Source organism: Pteropus vampyrus, unplaced genomic scaffold (genome assembly GCF_000151845.1).
Source record: "Pteropus vampyrus isolate Shadow unplaced genomic scaffold, Pvam_2.0 Scaffold276, whole genome shotgun sequence".
NCBI lineage: Eukaryota > Metazoa > Chordata > Mammalia > Chiroptera > Pteropodidae > Pteropus > Pteropus vampyrus.
In genome coordinates this window covers 931,846-946,139 of record NW_011889057.1, presented here as the reverse complement: position 1 = coordinate 946,139, position 14,294 = coordinate 931,846, and the positions used below count along the sequence as shown (strand labels likewise).

Here is a 14,294-nt window from a genome sequence, read left to right as displayed (position 1 = left end):
AAACTAAAAAACCAAACACAACACCTCACAAGTTGCAACACTTGGTCCTTCTCTCTCTCTCCTTATCCCTTCCATCCTTCTTTCCACATGTCCTTTCCTTATTGGCTCTTTTGCCTCCTACTTTTCTCACTCCCTATCAGGGATAATTTAGGGGGATGGTAAAGGGTTGGCTAAGGAACAGACCCTGGGATTGGGGCTTTTAAGGGCTCTAAGAAGAGTCTACCTTGCCCTCTTATGGGAAGGGAGACCCTAAAAAAACTTCTCTTCTTCCTCCTTTTTCTCCCCCATGACGTGATCTCCCCAAGAGAACCAGGTTGTCTGGGAGGGGCATTGTTGTTGATTGTTCCTCCTTGACAATGTAGCAATAAACAGATGCTGCCAAGGGCAGAGGATGGGGGAGTTATCTGGGAGGAGAGCATCTCTAGAGAAGGGGAGAGTTTTCTCACCACCACCTGGTAGATCTAGCTTCTTGTTTCAGGATGGCTGCAGAGCTGAGATTAATATCTGGGGTTCTCCTCAACTGTTCTGGTTATCGAGCCCCTTCCTGTTATGTTAGACCTACCCCCTACCACCTCTTCTGCGTCTGCTGTGTATTTGGTGACACCTCATAAGGACTAGTCCCTTCTGGGGCAGTAGAGCCTTAGGGTGCCCCCATCCCTTCCCCTAGTCAGCTTTGGCACCTGTAACCTCCTGGAACATGAAGGACTATGCTCTGAGGCTATACCTTGAGCCCATGAGAGCAGCGACTGAAAGGGCAAGACCAGGTGCTAAGGAGGGGAGAGAAGGGCACTCTGTTTCTCTCCAGACCATCACTGCACTTTAACCAGGGTCTTAGGTACGAAATCCTACTTTCTAGGGCCTTTCAGCTCCAGAACCTCAAAAACTCTCATGCTCTCTCTCCCAACTCCTTTTGCATAAAAAAAAAAAAAAAGAAAAGAAAAAGAAAAAAAAAAATTGAAACCCACATGGAGAAAAGAGGTGTTTTCCTTTTATATTGATATTCAAAATCAACACCATACAAAAAAATTTCTAAGTAGGCTCTTTTCCAGACCTTTGTTTTTTCGTGTCACTGTCCAAGCTGCAGATGGGACTTTATAATACTTCTGGCAGCTTCTTTCCTTGTGTAAATAATATATATATTATATATATTTTTAATCAGAAGTTATGAAAAACAAAAAGAAAAAATAAAACACAGAAGCAAGTGCAATACCACCTCTGCTCTCTCTCCCAGGGTTTCATTTGTTAGCCTAAGCTTCGTGTCTCCTTGGACCTTGTCCCTTCATCTCTTCCTCTTCCTCTGGTTTCCCCTCCCCGTTTTTTTAAAGAGTTTTTCTCCTTCTCAAGGGGAGTTAAACTAGCTTTTAAGACTTACTGCAAAGCATTTTGTATATGTAATATATTGTAAGTAAATATTTGTGTAACGGAGATATACTACTGTAAGTTTTGTACTGTACTGGCTGAAGGTCTGTTATAAATAAACATGAGTAATTTAACACCCCTGGTTGTTTTTACAGATTTCCTTTGCCTTGCTTTTCTACTGGGAGGGAGGGAATCCTCCTTGCAACATTTGTACTAATAAACATTTTGAAGGTGAACAAGTCTAAGATTGAGAGAAAACCAAACAAGAATACTCAAGTTGTTGCTACAGAAGAAAAGAAGAATTTTTAACCAAGAATGAGAAGTAGAGATTTCCCCAGCATAAGTGCCTGAAAGATAAGAGAAAGCCCAACTTGCCTATCCATCCAAAGCAGAGATTTAGCAAACATTCGTTGAGTCCCTACTATGTGCGAAATACATTATATGCTCAGGGAGACAAAAGTTACAATAACATGAAGATAATAACAGGGTCTACCACTTCTCAAACACTCATAAATGCTAAGCACTGTGCCAAGTATTCGTTTAATTGTAGAAACAACCTACAAAGGAATGATCACCATTACTAGTGAAGAAATAAAAGCCCACGAGAGAATAACTAGTCTAAGACTCATCCATCAAAAAGTGACAACCCAGATTCGAACCCAGGGGTGTGTGGCTTGAAAGTCTGTGCCAGGGAATGCAGCCAGTGAAACCCTCAGACTATAAAAATCCCCAAAAAAGTCAATTTAGGCACATTGACTTGGTTCTGTCTTAAATAAATACATATTGACTTTTTCTGTCCCTTTCACTCTGATTTTTGTTCTATTTCACTGCCATTCCATACGGCAATATCTGCCTTCTCTTTTCATGAGACTATATTGAAGTAAAAATTGGAGACACTTCCATCTAGAGTCTATCATTTTCCATTCCCCATTGAAACCAACAAATTCAAAATCTAAAGAAATCATGAATACAATTGTTTTGAAGCAACCAAAACAAAAGTTAGGAAATAAATTTTAACCCCAATAAAGTAGGTTAGAGGTTAAGAGAAATCATGATGGGTTGTTAGAGGGAAAATTAATCTGGCGTATCAGACTCCAGAATGACTCATGAGTGAACCAACAGTTGGCCTCCATCTGTACCATCTTGGTTTTGAGTGCTGGAAGGTCCTCTTGACATCCTAGTTTCTTCAGTTTTTGAGATGACTAGGTGGTTGGCTTCCCACAGATAGCCACTCATGCTCAAGGCTAAAGACTTTCTGAAGGCGCTTCAGAGATAAACAGAGCTTGTAAATAAATTATGTTTCAGTCGGGGGCCAGACTCATCAACGATTGGTGAAATCAGTGGAGCTTGATAAGCATTTATTAAAATAAAATAGAAAACTGGACATACCAGTGCACCTTATGTCATAAGGGTAATTATTGTTTCATGAAGTTTGTGTTCGTTGTGTGTTTGTGTTTGCGTATGTATTGAGTACCATGTAAAACATATTTCTACAGTGGGTCTGAGTCAAAATTAAGTCACTGGTCCAAGCTATACCTCCATTTGTTTGTTTGCATAGTATAGTGGATCCAGAATACCTCTTAATAGCTCTGTGATTTTGAGCAACCTCAGTTTTAACCTCTCTACAGTACACTTCAGTTTTTCAATCTGTAAAGTGAGGATAATAATGGTACCTACCTTATAGACTTCTACAGTGCCTGGCACTGTGCTACCAGTATCTAGGTATAAAAACACGAATGAGAAATAGCCCCAACACCAATGCACTTGCCCATGGCCCCTCATTGTCGGTTTTTCTCCATTCTGAAAGGAGGTATTAACGAAATGTTTTGTTTTTCCTCACGTCCCCGGTTTCTGAATCCTACACCAAGTAGGACTGTCAGAGAAATGAACTGAGAGCGGCCCCCCGTGGCGTAGCGCCACTCTCTGTCTAACCGCTTGCGGCCAAGGGCCGGCCAGCTTCGCACTACAACTCCCACTCTGCATCTCTTCCCCTCTGGCCTCTAATTGGGAGCGCGATTTGTGGTCTTGCGCCGGAAAACCCGCGCCTAGCGTCGCAAAAACCGCATAATTATAACGCCCAGAATCACGTCCGGAATAGGGTGTCGCGGTGCCTGCTGGGAAACGTATAACTCTAATTTTCTTCCGCCATTCCGATAAAGTAGTCCCATGGTCACAATGTGCCACGAATAAGAAAACTCGAGAAACGTCTAACTGTCCTAGATTTCAGCAGAATTGCTGAATTATAAGTAAAATTTGAGTAAAGTGGGTTGCCATTCTTGGCTTTCATCAACTAAGGATTAGTCCAATGTAAGCGTAGGAATCTCGCGCTATATAAGAGAGCTGGGCAGAGCGCCGCCCTCTCTTTCGGTTCCTCGCTTCCAGAATGGTGAGTTCTGTCTCGTGGTGAGAGTGGGTTCCGGGTGGAGGTTGAGAGGAGCAGATTAGGGGTTGTCGGGGGTTTGAGAGCCCGGACCATGGTGGAGGAATGGACAGAATTTATGTTTGTTCCGGGCTTGGAGAGATTTGCGGAGGGAATGGAGATCTGACTGGCCCCTTTCTGGGGGCTGCCCGTGTGGAATGGAGCCGGCAGAGGGCTAAGGCTGGGTAACTTGCTCATCCTTCGTAACAAAATCTTGGTCTTCGTGCAGACCAAAAAAAGAAGGAACAATGGTCGTGCCAAAAAGGGCCGGGGCCATGTGCAGCCTATTCGCTGCACCAACTGCGCCCGATGCGTGCCCAAGGACAAGGCCATTAAGAAGTTCGTCATCCGAAACATTGTAGAGGCCGCAGCTGTGAGGGATATTTCCGAAGCGAGTGTCTTCGACGGTGAGTAAGCTTCTGGCGTGATCTATCTGTGCATGCATCCTAATACCTACCCCCAACCCCCGCAGACTGCATTGGAGTGTCCCATATTTTTCTACGTTCCTTTAAGATTATTGGTGGAAGAGAACGTGTCTGCTTTGTTTGATCCTTGTCTTGTTAGAGGGGACTTTTTATGGTACTATGGTAACTGTAGCAGTCTCTCTAAATTGTTGAACATTTGAGTACTCGTGGAAAAGTACTCACTAAATCTTGAAGAATGTTTCAAGTTGGAGGCTGTCTAGTATTGTCGACAAAAGTGGCTTTGGAGCTATATAATATCGTATTCTCTTTTTTCTTCAAACAAATTGACTTCCTTAGGTGATAAGAAGGTCCAAGAGTAGGCATCAGGGCAGGTGCAGCTGCTGAGGGAACTGGATTCTTGGTTTATCTAGGATGTGGATTTGGTCCCCTTGGTGATAGGATGAGTTAGGGGAATGGTACTCATTTTGTGGAACTGTGGATGTGTTTAGGTATCAAACTGAACGGTTGCTTTGGGAGTGAAATTTTGTAGATATGCCTAGCAGACATTTAACTAAGTTTACTTTTGACTGGACAAGAAAGAATAGTGCAAGGTAGGTATATAATATTTAATATATTTGTTTTCTGTTTCTTAGCATATGTACTTCCCAAGCTGTATGTGAAACTACATTACTGTGTGAGTTGTGCCATTCACAGCAAGGTAGTCAGGAATCGCTCTCGTGAGGCCCGGAAGGACAGAACACCCCCACCCCGATTTAGACCTGCAGTAAGTATCTTAAAAAGGAGACATGGAAGCCAGAGGGGTGGTGTACAAAAGATAGTTGAGGACCCAAGGATTATCAAATTAAAGTTTTTGGTGAGATTAGTTAAGTATGATAAAGCAGGTGGGGCCAACACCTAAAACATTTTCTTAGTCACTTGTAAGAGTTGTTTGAATTTGTTTTGAAATGATGAGTAGTGTGGTCGTCATCCACATCTACCAGTTTTTCATGCATTTATGGTTCAGATATGCTGTTAGTATTGGGAGGGTAGTGGTCAGGTATTTGGGGCAGGGGGGAGTCTTTTGTAGGTGATTTTTAATTCATTCTTTCATTCCTTTGTCTTTCAGGGTGCTGCCCCACGACCTCCACCAAAGCCCATGTAAGGAGCTAACTCTGAAGAACTATTGTCTGGAAAAAAATAAAGCAGAAGTAAGGAGCTAACTCTGAACTATTGTCTGGAAAAAAATAAAGCAGAAGTAAGGAGCTAATTCTGAAGAACTATTGTCTGGAAAAAAATAAAGCGGAAATTATACTTTACATAATGTATTGAGTGTGTTTGTTGCCAGATAAAGAAGAGGTTGTGTATGTCATAGGGATTATAATTGCTATTACCAAGTATTCAAGTATGGAGTGCCCATTGTCTTTTTCATGGAGGAGAAAGCTTATCTGTGTGCTTTTTGGGGAGTGGGGTATTTGTATCCTCCACCTTCACAGTTTGCATAGCTTTGTGGGTGAAAAGGAGACTTAGGCATCTGTGATAGTTTAACCTGGCTAGGGGGAGAGGAACTAGGAGGATAAGGAAAAAGTATTAGATGAGGAATGTATCAGGAAATGACTTAGACTGAGTGCATATTCCTGGTGGAGGACACAAAGACTTTAATAGTGACTTACATAGATTTTAAGGGGGTCTGTGTCCAGATCCTTAATTTCATAAAATTTTCAGTGTGATAATGGTTCTAGAATTTAGAATTTACAAAGATCAATTGGGAATGTATGTTTTAAAATTCATTTGGGAATGGATTGATAAGGGCTCGCTTTGCTAGTTAGGTTTTCTAAATTAGCTTGGAAGTTTTGATCAAAATACACATTGTGTTGAGACATTTTTCTAAATGTCTATATTCATATGAATATGACAGCAGGAAAGGGTGAAGTATTTTAGAGCATAGAGGCGGTCCTCTTCACTCTTGGAGAACCTTTTAACTGAAACCAGATTTAATCTGCTGATTATGGTTATACCAGTGCATGCACTGGTGGAACAGCTATAGCAAATCCTGAATGTTGGAACATTAGACGAGAGTGTCTCCATCCTTTGGGGAAGCTTATAGCAGCGTCCCTCTTCATTCCTCTACACTGTAAACCCTTTACACCAGGAGTAAACATTAGGTTGAAAATATGAGGTCCAAGATAAAAATGCTAAACCTGGTGGTGTCAAATCCCAGCTTGCTCAATAAAACCAGATTCAAGTAGTAAATCAGGGCCATGTAACTGCTCCAAGATTTTTCTTGGATTATAGGCATAGCCTCTCCTTTTCTCAGGATAAGTTTTAACTGGCTCTCCAGTTAATTTATGCAATCAAAGTACGAGTATGATCCCATCTCCAGGGATCCTAATACCGAAGAGCCTAACACTAAGAATTGTTTTAGCAATTTTTCTACTTGAAGATAATCCCAAACTGATTGTCATTTTTTTAGTGCCAGAAATAATTTTAAAAAGGGCTTTCCATGTACTTTAGGCTCTAAGGTAGCCCCATCCCACCTGCCTACAAAGTACCAGTTATAAATAAACTATATCTTGTGTGATGAGTAATCAGGATATTCAGTTTCCACCTGTGGAAAGTTACCTGCTCTGTAGGCACTCATCACCTACCCCAAAAAAGAAAGCCACATATGCTGTCAAGTAGCCCACAGGTCAGCTTGAAGTTCTCCAGGTATTTGGATGGCAAAATTAAGTCTGCTCTGCTAAAGCTGTTGTGGACTGAAGTTCCAGTGGTGGTTCACAAAAAAATGGGTTTCAGAGCTCTCGCCTCCCACCCTGTTTGTTTTAATGGATATTATTCAGAGGGGAAATGTTAATTGCAGTCTCAGCATCTCCCTTGTATTTCTGATGTGTTCTCCAGACTCAGTGTGTGAACATTCAAGCCAGGTAGAGGCCTCTGGGCTCTTGCAGCCATTGGTACAATGTACACCTAAGAGGTTATTGGATTTCAAGTCAATTGTGGTAGCCAGGATTCATTCAGCCTCTGGGCTACCTTTTCCCTCAGTCCCAAATCCTGGATTTTAAATTTTTCTTTGCCTATCTTTTCTTAAGTTAGCATATAGAAGGAAGAAGTTATTCACTGACTATTGCTATTTAGGTTAATGTCCTGCTTCTTTAGTTCACACATTTAGCTTATTTATTCCTTCAGTAACCATTAGATACAGGAGTATGTCCACTTCACATGCATTAACAAGCTAATAGGCTCATCGAAGGAAACAGCCAGTAGATGAACAGGTTAGGATCTAGATTTATTTATTCAATAAGTACCCATGTGCTTGGCACTGCATGTCAGAGTCCCAAGTCCCCCATTAGACATCTGGTTAAGAACCAAAAAGAGTACAGCCATGCTACCCTGAACAAGCCAGATCCCGTCTGATTTCGGAAGCTAAGCAGGGTCGGGCCTGGTTAGTATATTTGGATGGGAGACCACCTAGGAAGACCAGGTGCTGTAGGCTTAAAAAAAAAATAAGAGATTGTAAGCTGACCAAGGTCCTTGAAATCTGTGAGGTCAACCAAGGGTTTCCTCACGTAAATAAAAAATAGTAAAAACAAAACAAAACAAACCAATAAACAGCTGATTGGGACGTAAATCTCACCTGATTCTTGGAGCTGTGTGACCTTGGGGGAGTTACCTCTTTGTCTTCAATTTTCCAATCTTTAGGATGGTCATTCCTATTTCATAGTATTTTGGTGAGGTTTAAGTGATATAAAACAATCATTTATTCAAGAAAAGTTTATTACTATATTTCTAAATGTTGAAGACATTAGCAGTGACCAAGACCCTGGTCTCAAGAGCTTTACATTTTAATGGGGGAGCAGTGTGAGGGGGTGATCTGGCATGAGAAGGGCTGCAGTTTTATATAAGGTGGCCTTATGGCTGTAAGGCTGATAACATTTGTTTAGAAATCTAAACATGAAGGAGCAGAGGGAATATCAAGTGCAAGAGCTCTGAGGCAAGAGTATGCCTGGCTTGTCACAAAAAAAAAAAAAAAAGAAGGTGTCAGCTAAATACTAGTGAGCTAGGGAGAAAGTGGTTGAGGTCTACAATCCTTTATATGAAAGCCTTGTAAGCTTATTTGCTTTGGAATTGCTTTTTTAAATTTTAGAACAGTAATACAAAGCATATACTATTTACAACATTCTCAAAGGGATCTGGAACAGCACTCAAGATTAAATACTCTATTTCTGCAGCAAAATATAAGAATAGGCATGTTAAGTGGAAGAAATAAAGACTATAAATGACCTAACATGAGTTTCATGTCAGATTTTGCTGCCATATGAGTTGCAAAACTTTTTAGAGCTGTTTTGAGTTTTCAATTGCAGACAAGGGATTGTGTACCCATGGTACACAGAGAAGACAAGTCTGGGTCACCTGGGGCTTTGTGGGTCCTGGTAAAGACTCTGGACTTCATTTGAAGTGTAATGGCACATAATGAGCTACCATATCCACTAGGATGGCTATAATAAAAACAACAAGTGCAGGTGATGTGGTGGTTAGTTTTCCAAAGCGACCGCACCATTTTATATATTCCTACAGCTGGTGGGAATATATAAAATGGTGCGGTCGCTTTGGAAAACTGACATTTTTTCAAAAAGTTAAAAAGAGATACCACTCCTAGGTATATACCAAAGAAAACTGAAAACATATCCAATAAAGACTTGTACATGAATGTTCATAGTGACATTATAATAGCCAAAAACTAGAAACAACCTCAAATGTACAATTGGTGAATAGATCAACTGATATATCCATACAATGGACTATTATTTGGCCATAAAAAAAGAATGGAGTTTTGCTACATGCTACAACATTGATGAACCTTGAAAACATGCTGAAAGAAGCCAGTCATAAAACACCACATATGATTTCACTTATATGAAATGTCCAAATAGGCAAATCTATAGAGAGTAGATGAGTGGTTGCCTAGGGATGGGGAGGACAGGGTTGGGGGAAAGGGAAGTGATTGTTAAATGGTATGGGGTTTCTTTCAGGGGTAATGAAAATATCCTAAGATTGATTGTGGTGATAATTGCACAGCTCTGTGAACATACTAAAAACCACTAATTTGTATACTTTAAGTGTGAATTGCATAGTATAAAAATTATAGCTCAATAAAGCTGTTACAAAAATAAAAGTGTGATGGTAATCCATTGGACAGTTGAGCAGAACAATGACATGATCTGACTTAGTTCACAATAAATATTAGCTATTCTTTTTATTATGTCAGAGATATCTCTGAAATGTTAGACGAGTATTTCTCAAACTTCAGGCATTTGTGTACCTCTTTTGGTAGTTTTGTCATATCTATACTGTCATTTTCTTTAAATCGACATTTCTACATGTATTATAAAAAAATTATGTCAGTATTCTAGATGGAAAACATAACTTGCTATAAATAGAAGGTAATGTTTCAAAAAACTATGTGGCTTTTAAATTTTTTTAAAAAAAGGTTTATCACTTTTTTTTAATCACCAAAATGATTTTTATCATCAAAAGTCATCCCACAAATGTCCCTGGGAAATGTCTCCTGAGCTGTAAGCTCATGAGGTCAGGGACAGTGTCTAGATGGTCAGTTATAGTGCCTGACATACAGCAGGTGCTCAATATTTGCAGATAAGTAAGCTCAGCTTATGGAAAAGTCGATGATTAATGAGTTATTTTTTTTTTTCTTTGCATGAATAGGAATCACCTCAACCATTAGAATAAAAAGAGTCCTAAGCCAAACCTCCAAAAATTTATTCAAAGTGCTTGGGATAGAATCTGAGAATCTGACTTTTAACAGCATCTTGAGTGTCCTAGAATTCAAGTGAGAAAATGTTGCAAGGAAAAGCAAGTGATCAACTGTGCCAACTGCTGCTAATAGGTCAAATAAGGATTGAGAAGTGACTACCGGCTTTAGCAATATGGAGTTAGTGATTTTGAGAAATTTCAGTAGAATGGCAGGGGCAAAAGCATGATCAGAGTGGGTTCAAAAGAGAATGAGATGTCTTTAACATATCACTAAATATGATACTAATTGTAAAAAGAGAATGGGAAGAAAACTTTGGAGACATCTTTTTCACGTTTTGCTGAAAAAAGGAGGGGAATAGGGCAGTGGCTGAAAGAAGTGGGGTCAAGAGGATTTTATAAAATGATACAAATATCAGCATATTTGCTTGAAGATGGGAAAATTGAGAGAAATAAAGAAAAATTGATGATGTAGAGAAAAATCAATGTGGGAGACAGAGCCATGTCCTTGAACAGACAAAAAGGGATGGAGTCCAGGGCACAGGTGGAGAGGTTGGCCTTGGATAGGAGCATGGACAGTTTATCTACAATAACAGGAGAGAAGATGGAATATATAGTCCAAAAGCAAGTAGGTTGTTTGCTACTTCTATTTCTCAGGGAAATAGGAGGCAAGGTCATCAGCTGAGAATGAGACAGAGAGTGGGAGTTGGAGGTTTGAAGAAAAAAGAGAATGGAACAGGCGTCTGGGAGAGTGGAACATGAGAGGCTAGAGAGTGCAGGCTGGTGTAGTGCGATTGCCTGGCAGCACTGTAGGTTAGAGGGCAAGAATTTAAAGAGACCAGTTGGCATGATGAAGTACTATTCAGTTTTACAAGTACAGACTCAAAATGGATAGAGACTGGGATTTAACTGGAGTTGCAGGTTGGCCAAATGAGGTGAGAGGGGGCAAAGGAATTGAAAGTATACTCAAGGGAGTGATTATAATGGCCGACCATGGAAATTAAGGATAAGGAGGAAAGATAGGAAGTGGAGAGGGTAAGGTCCAATGGACAGGGGATATGATCAGTAGGTTCAAGTTCTGGTTAGGGTTAGGACAGTAGAGCTGGTAAAAAAAGTATGGAGTCAGAGAGTGGGATGTTTAAAATTGAAAATAGAGGGGTTTCAGTTACCGGTAAAGCATTTGGGGAGAGCCAGGTTTTCTTTAGAGCACATGGGAAGGTAAAAGTTGGGAGTTTTTACTGTTGATAAACTCTGAATTCCAGAAGGCCACGAAAGGATTTCAGGAAATGGAGAAGAGTGTAAAACAGAGTCAGAAAGGGCTGCATGGGAATTAAAGTTTGGGAGATGAAGGGTGACCTGGAGTCCTGGGCTTCCGTAGTGACTGCACTGCACATGAGCAGGAATAAGGGCAGCGGTGCAGTGAGAATTGGCAGATATCACTCATAAGCCAAGGGTGCAGTGGAGCCTAGAGACCCAGCTCACCTGTCTATATAGGTCCGGGAACCTAGATTTCACAGCTCCTCCTCTGCTTTCTTGCCTCAGGTGAGTTCTCTGCTTTCTTGCCTCAGGTCAGTCGAACTCAACATTGCTGAAATATGGGGGTATCTGGGAAGTCAGCAAGGTGAGAGAGGCCCAAAAGCACTGGGATGGAGGTGGGAGCGCTAGGAGATGAGGAGAGAAATTGGAGTGGAGGCAGAGTCCCCCTCCCATTTTCCCATTCCCCAAAGAGAAGTTCCAAGGATACATCCCTTTCTCTAGTCTAAAGCACTGCACAATCTACCCTGATCCAGGTAACCTGAGTGAAATTTAGGTTAAAGATGATGTCATACTACCACAATGAAATGTCACCTCACTTCTGTCCGAATGGTTATCATCATTAAATCAACAAAGAGCAAATGTTGATGAGGATGTAAAAGAAAGGGAACCCTCTTGCACTTTTGGTGGGATTATAAATCAGTGCAGCCACTATGGAAAACAATATAGACCTGCCGTCTTGCGTCCCTGCGTATGTATGCTTATTCTCAGCTGGTCCACCTGAAACCCCGAGTGCCAACATTAGTCCCTCGCTCAGCTCCATTTCCTCTTCAATAAGATGAAAGAAACTCATGAACCAGGAAAAATTCTCAAAACTGCAGGCACGAATACCCATTGGCGGGAAAGGAACTTCTCGCAGACAGAAGGTGGTTCACAGAACAGCTACAGCGGATGATGAAAAACTTTAGTTCTCCTTAAAGAAGTTAGGGATAAACAATATCTCTAGTATTGAAGAGGTGAATATGTTCACAGACCAAGGAACAGTGATCCACTGTAACAACCCTAAAGTTCACGCATCTCTGGTAGCAAACACTTTCACTATCACAGGACATGCAGATGCAAAGCAGCTGACAGAAATGCTACCCAGCATCTTAAACCAGCTTGGTGCAGACAGTCTAGTTGAAGGAGACTGGCTGAAGCTCTGCCCAAAAGATCTGTGGATGGAAAAGCACCACTTGCTACCAGAGAGGATAACAATGATGAAGTTCCAGATTTTGTGGAAAATTTTAATAAGGCTTCTAAGAATCAGCAAACTAAATTGAGTCGACTTCTGAAGGAAGTAAAATTTGAAGAAGTTACTTGGAGCAGCAATTTTATATTATGACTGCTTTTTAATTTTTTGTTCATGGATCTGATAAAATCTCGATCTCTAGTATTTTTAAGCACAAGCCTTTGGATGCTGCCACTCTTTTCAGTTTTTGCTTATACACAGATCATTTTTTGCAGCTAATTAAGGTGAAGAAGCCTGAGAATGAAATTTGAAACAAAGGTTAGTTTAAGTTCTTTGCCTACTTAAAAAGAAGTAGAACTACCATATGATTCAGCAATTCCACTTCTGAGTATTTACCTGAAGAAAACAAAAACACTCATTCAAAAAGACATATGTACCCTTGTGTTCATTGCAGCATTATTTACAATAGCAAAGATATGGAAGCAACCTAAGTGTCCATTGATGGATGATTGGATAAAGAAGATGTAGTATATACATACAATGGAATATTACTCGATCATAAAAAAACTATGAAATCTTACCATTTGTAATAACATGGATGGACCTAGAGGTGATGGTGAAAGTGTTTGCTACCAGAGGGTTTTATGCCAAGTGAAAAAAGTCAGACAGAAAAAGAAAAATACTTTATGATTTCACTTATATGTGGAATCTAAAACACAAAATAAAAAGAAACAAATTCATAGATACAGAAAACAAACTGGTGGATGCCAATTGGGAGAGGGGTTGGAGGGTTGTGTGAAAAAGGTGAAAGAGATTAAGAATTATAAATTAGCAGTTACAAAATGGTCACAGGGATATAAAGTATAGCATAAGGAATATAGTCAATAATATTGTAAAAACTATGTAGAGCATCGGATGGTTACTAGATTTATTGGAGTTAGCACTTGGTAAATTATATAAATGTCTAATCGCTATGTTGTACACCTGAAACTAATATAATATTGCAACTATAATTGAAAAATAAATTTTAAAAAATAAAAAATGTGGGCCTGGTTAGTACTTGGATGGGAGATCATCTAGGAAGACCAGGTGCTGTAGGTGTAAAAAATAAAAAAATAAGGGATTGTAAGCTGACAAGTTCCTTGCACTCTGTGAGGCCAACCGAGGGTTGCCTCACCTAAAAAAAATAAATAAATAAAATATAAAAAATAATACAAAAATTAAAAAGATGATGTTCTGGGCAGGAACCCGAGCCTCATCGGTTTTATTACCTGTGGGTGACCATAGGCGGCAGTATAGTGCAGCAGTTATAGCTGAGTTTTGGAATCAGACAGATGTGAATCTGAATCCTTCTGCTATGCAGTAGCCTTGTGACTTTAGGCAAGTCACTTGCTCTCTCTAAACCTCCATAACTTCATTTAAAAATGGAAATAGTTACACTTCACAGGAGGACTGTTTTGAGAATTAAATGAAATAATATATGCAAGGGATTTTGCATAGAACCTGCCAAGTAATATAACATCACAAATGTTGGCAATTATTATTTCTGGCCCAGTCCTCAGCTTTGCATGTCTTAAAAACTCAACTTTAAAAATAGCTTTATTGAGGGTAATTGATATACAATAAATAGTAGCTTTTTAAAATATACAATAAAAAGTTTTGACATATGTATATACCCATACTGTACCATCACCGTACTCAAGATATTGAACATACAGGTCACTTTTAAAGTTGCCACTTGCTCCTTTGTAATCCCGCCATCCTGTCACTCCCAGCCCCTCCCCAGGCAACCACTAATCTACTTTTTGTCACTATAGATTAATTTGCATTTTTTAGAATTTTACATAAATGAAATCCTATAGCA

At 40.0% G+C, this 14,294-nt stretch overlaps 1 protein-coding gene and 2 pseudogenes across 1 annotated transcript; all 3 read left to right on the top strand.

Moving 5' to 3' along the window:
* Nucleotides 1-3,504: 3,504 nt before the first annotated feature.
* Nucleotides 3,505-5,503, top strand: RPS26 (ribosomal protein S26). Its single transcript, XM_011375701.2, has 4 exons — nt 3,505-3,745; nt 4,008-4,185; nt 4,836-4,966; nt 5,309-5,503. The coding sequence occupies exons 1-4, from the start codon at nt 3,743-3,745 to the stop codon at nt 5,342-5,344; spliced, it is 348 nt and encodes a 115-aa protein (XP_011374003.1). The 5' UTR covers nt 3,505-3,742; the 3' UTR covers nt 5,345-5,503.
* Nucleotides 5,504-7,551: 2,048 nt separating this feature from the next.
* Nucleotides 7,552-7,672, top strand: LOC111729729 (annotated as a pseudogene).
* A 4,456-nt stretch (nt 7,673-12,128) lies between these two features.
* LOC105302699 lies at nt 12,129-12,583 on the top strand (annotated as a pseudogene).
* The last annotated feature ends 1,711 nt before the right edge of the window (nt 12,584-14,294 follow it).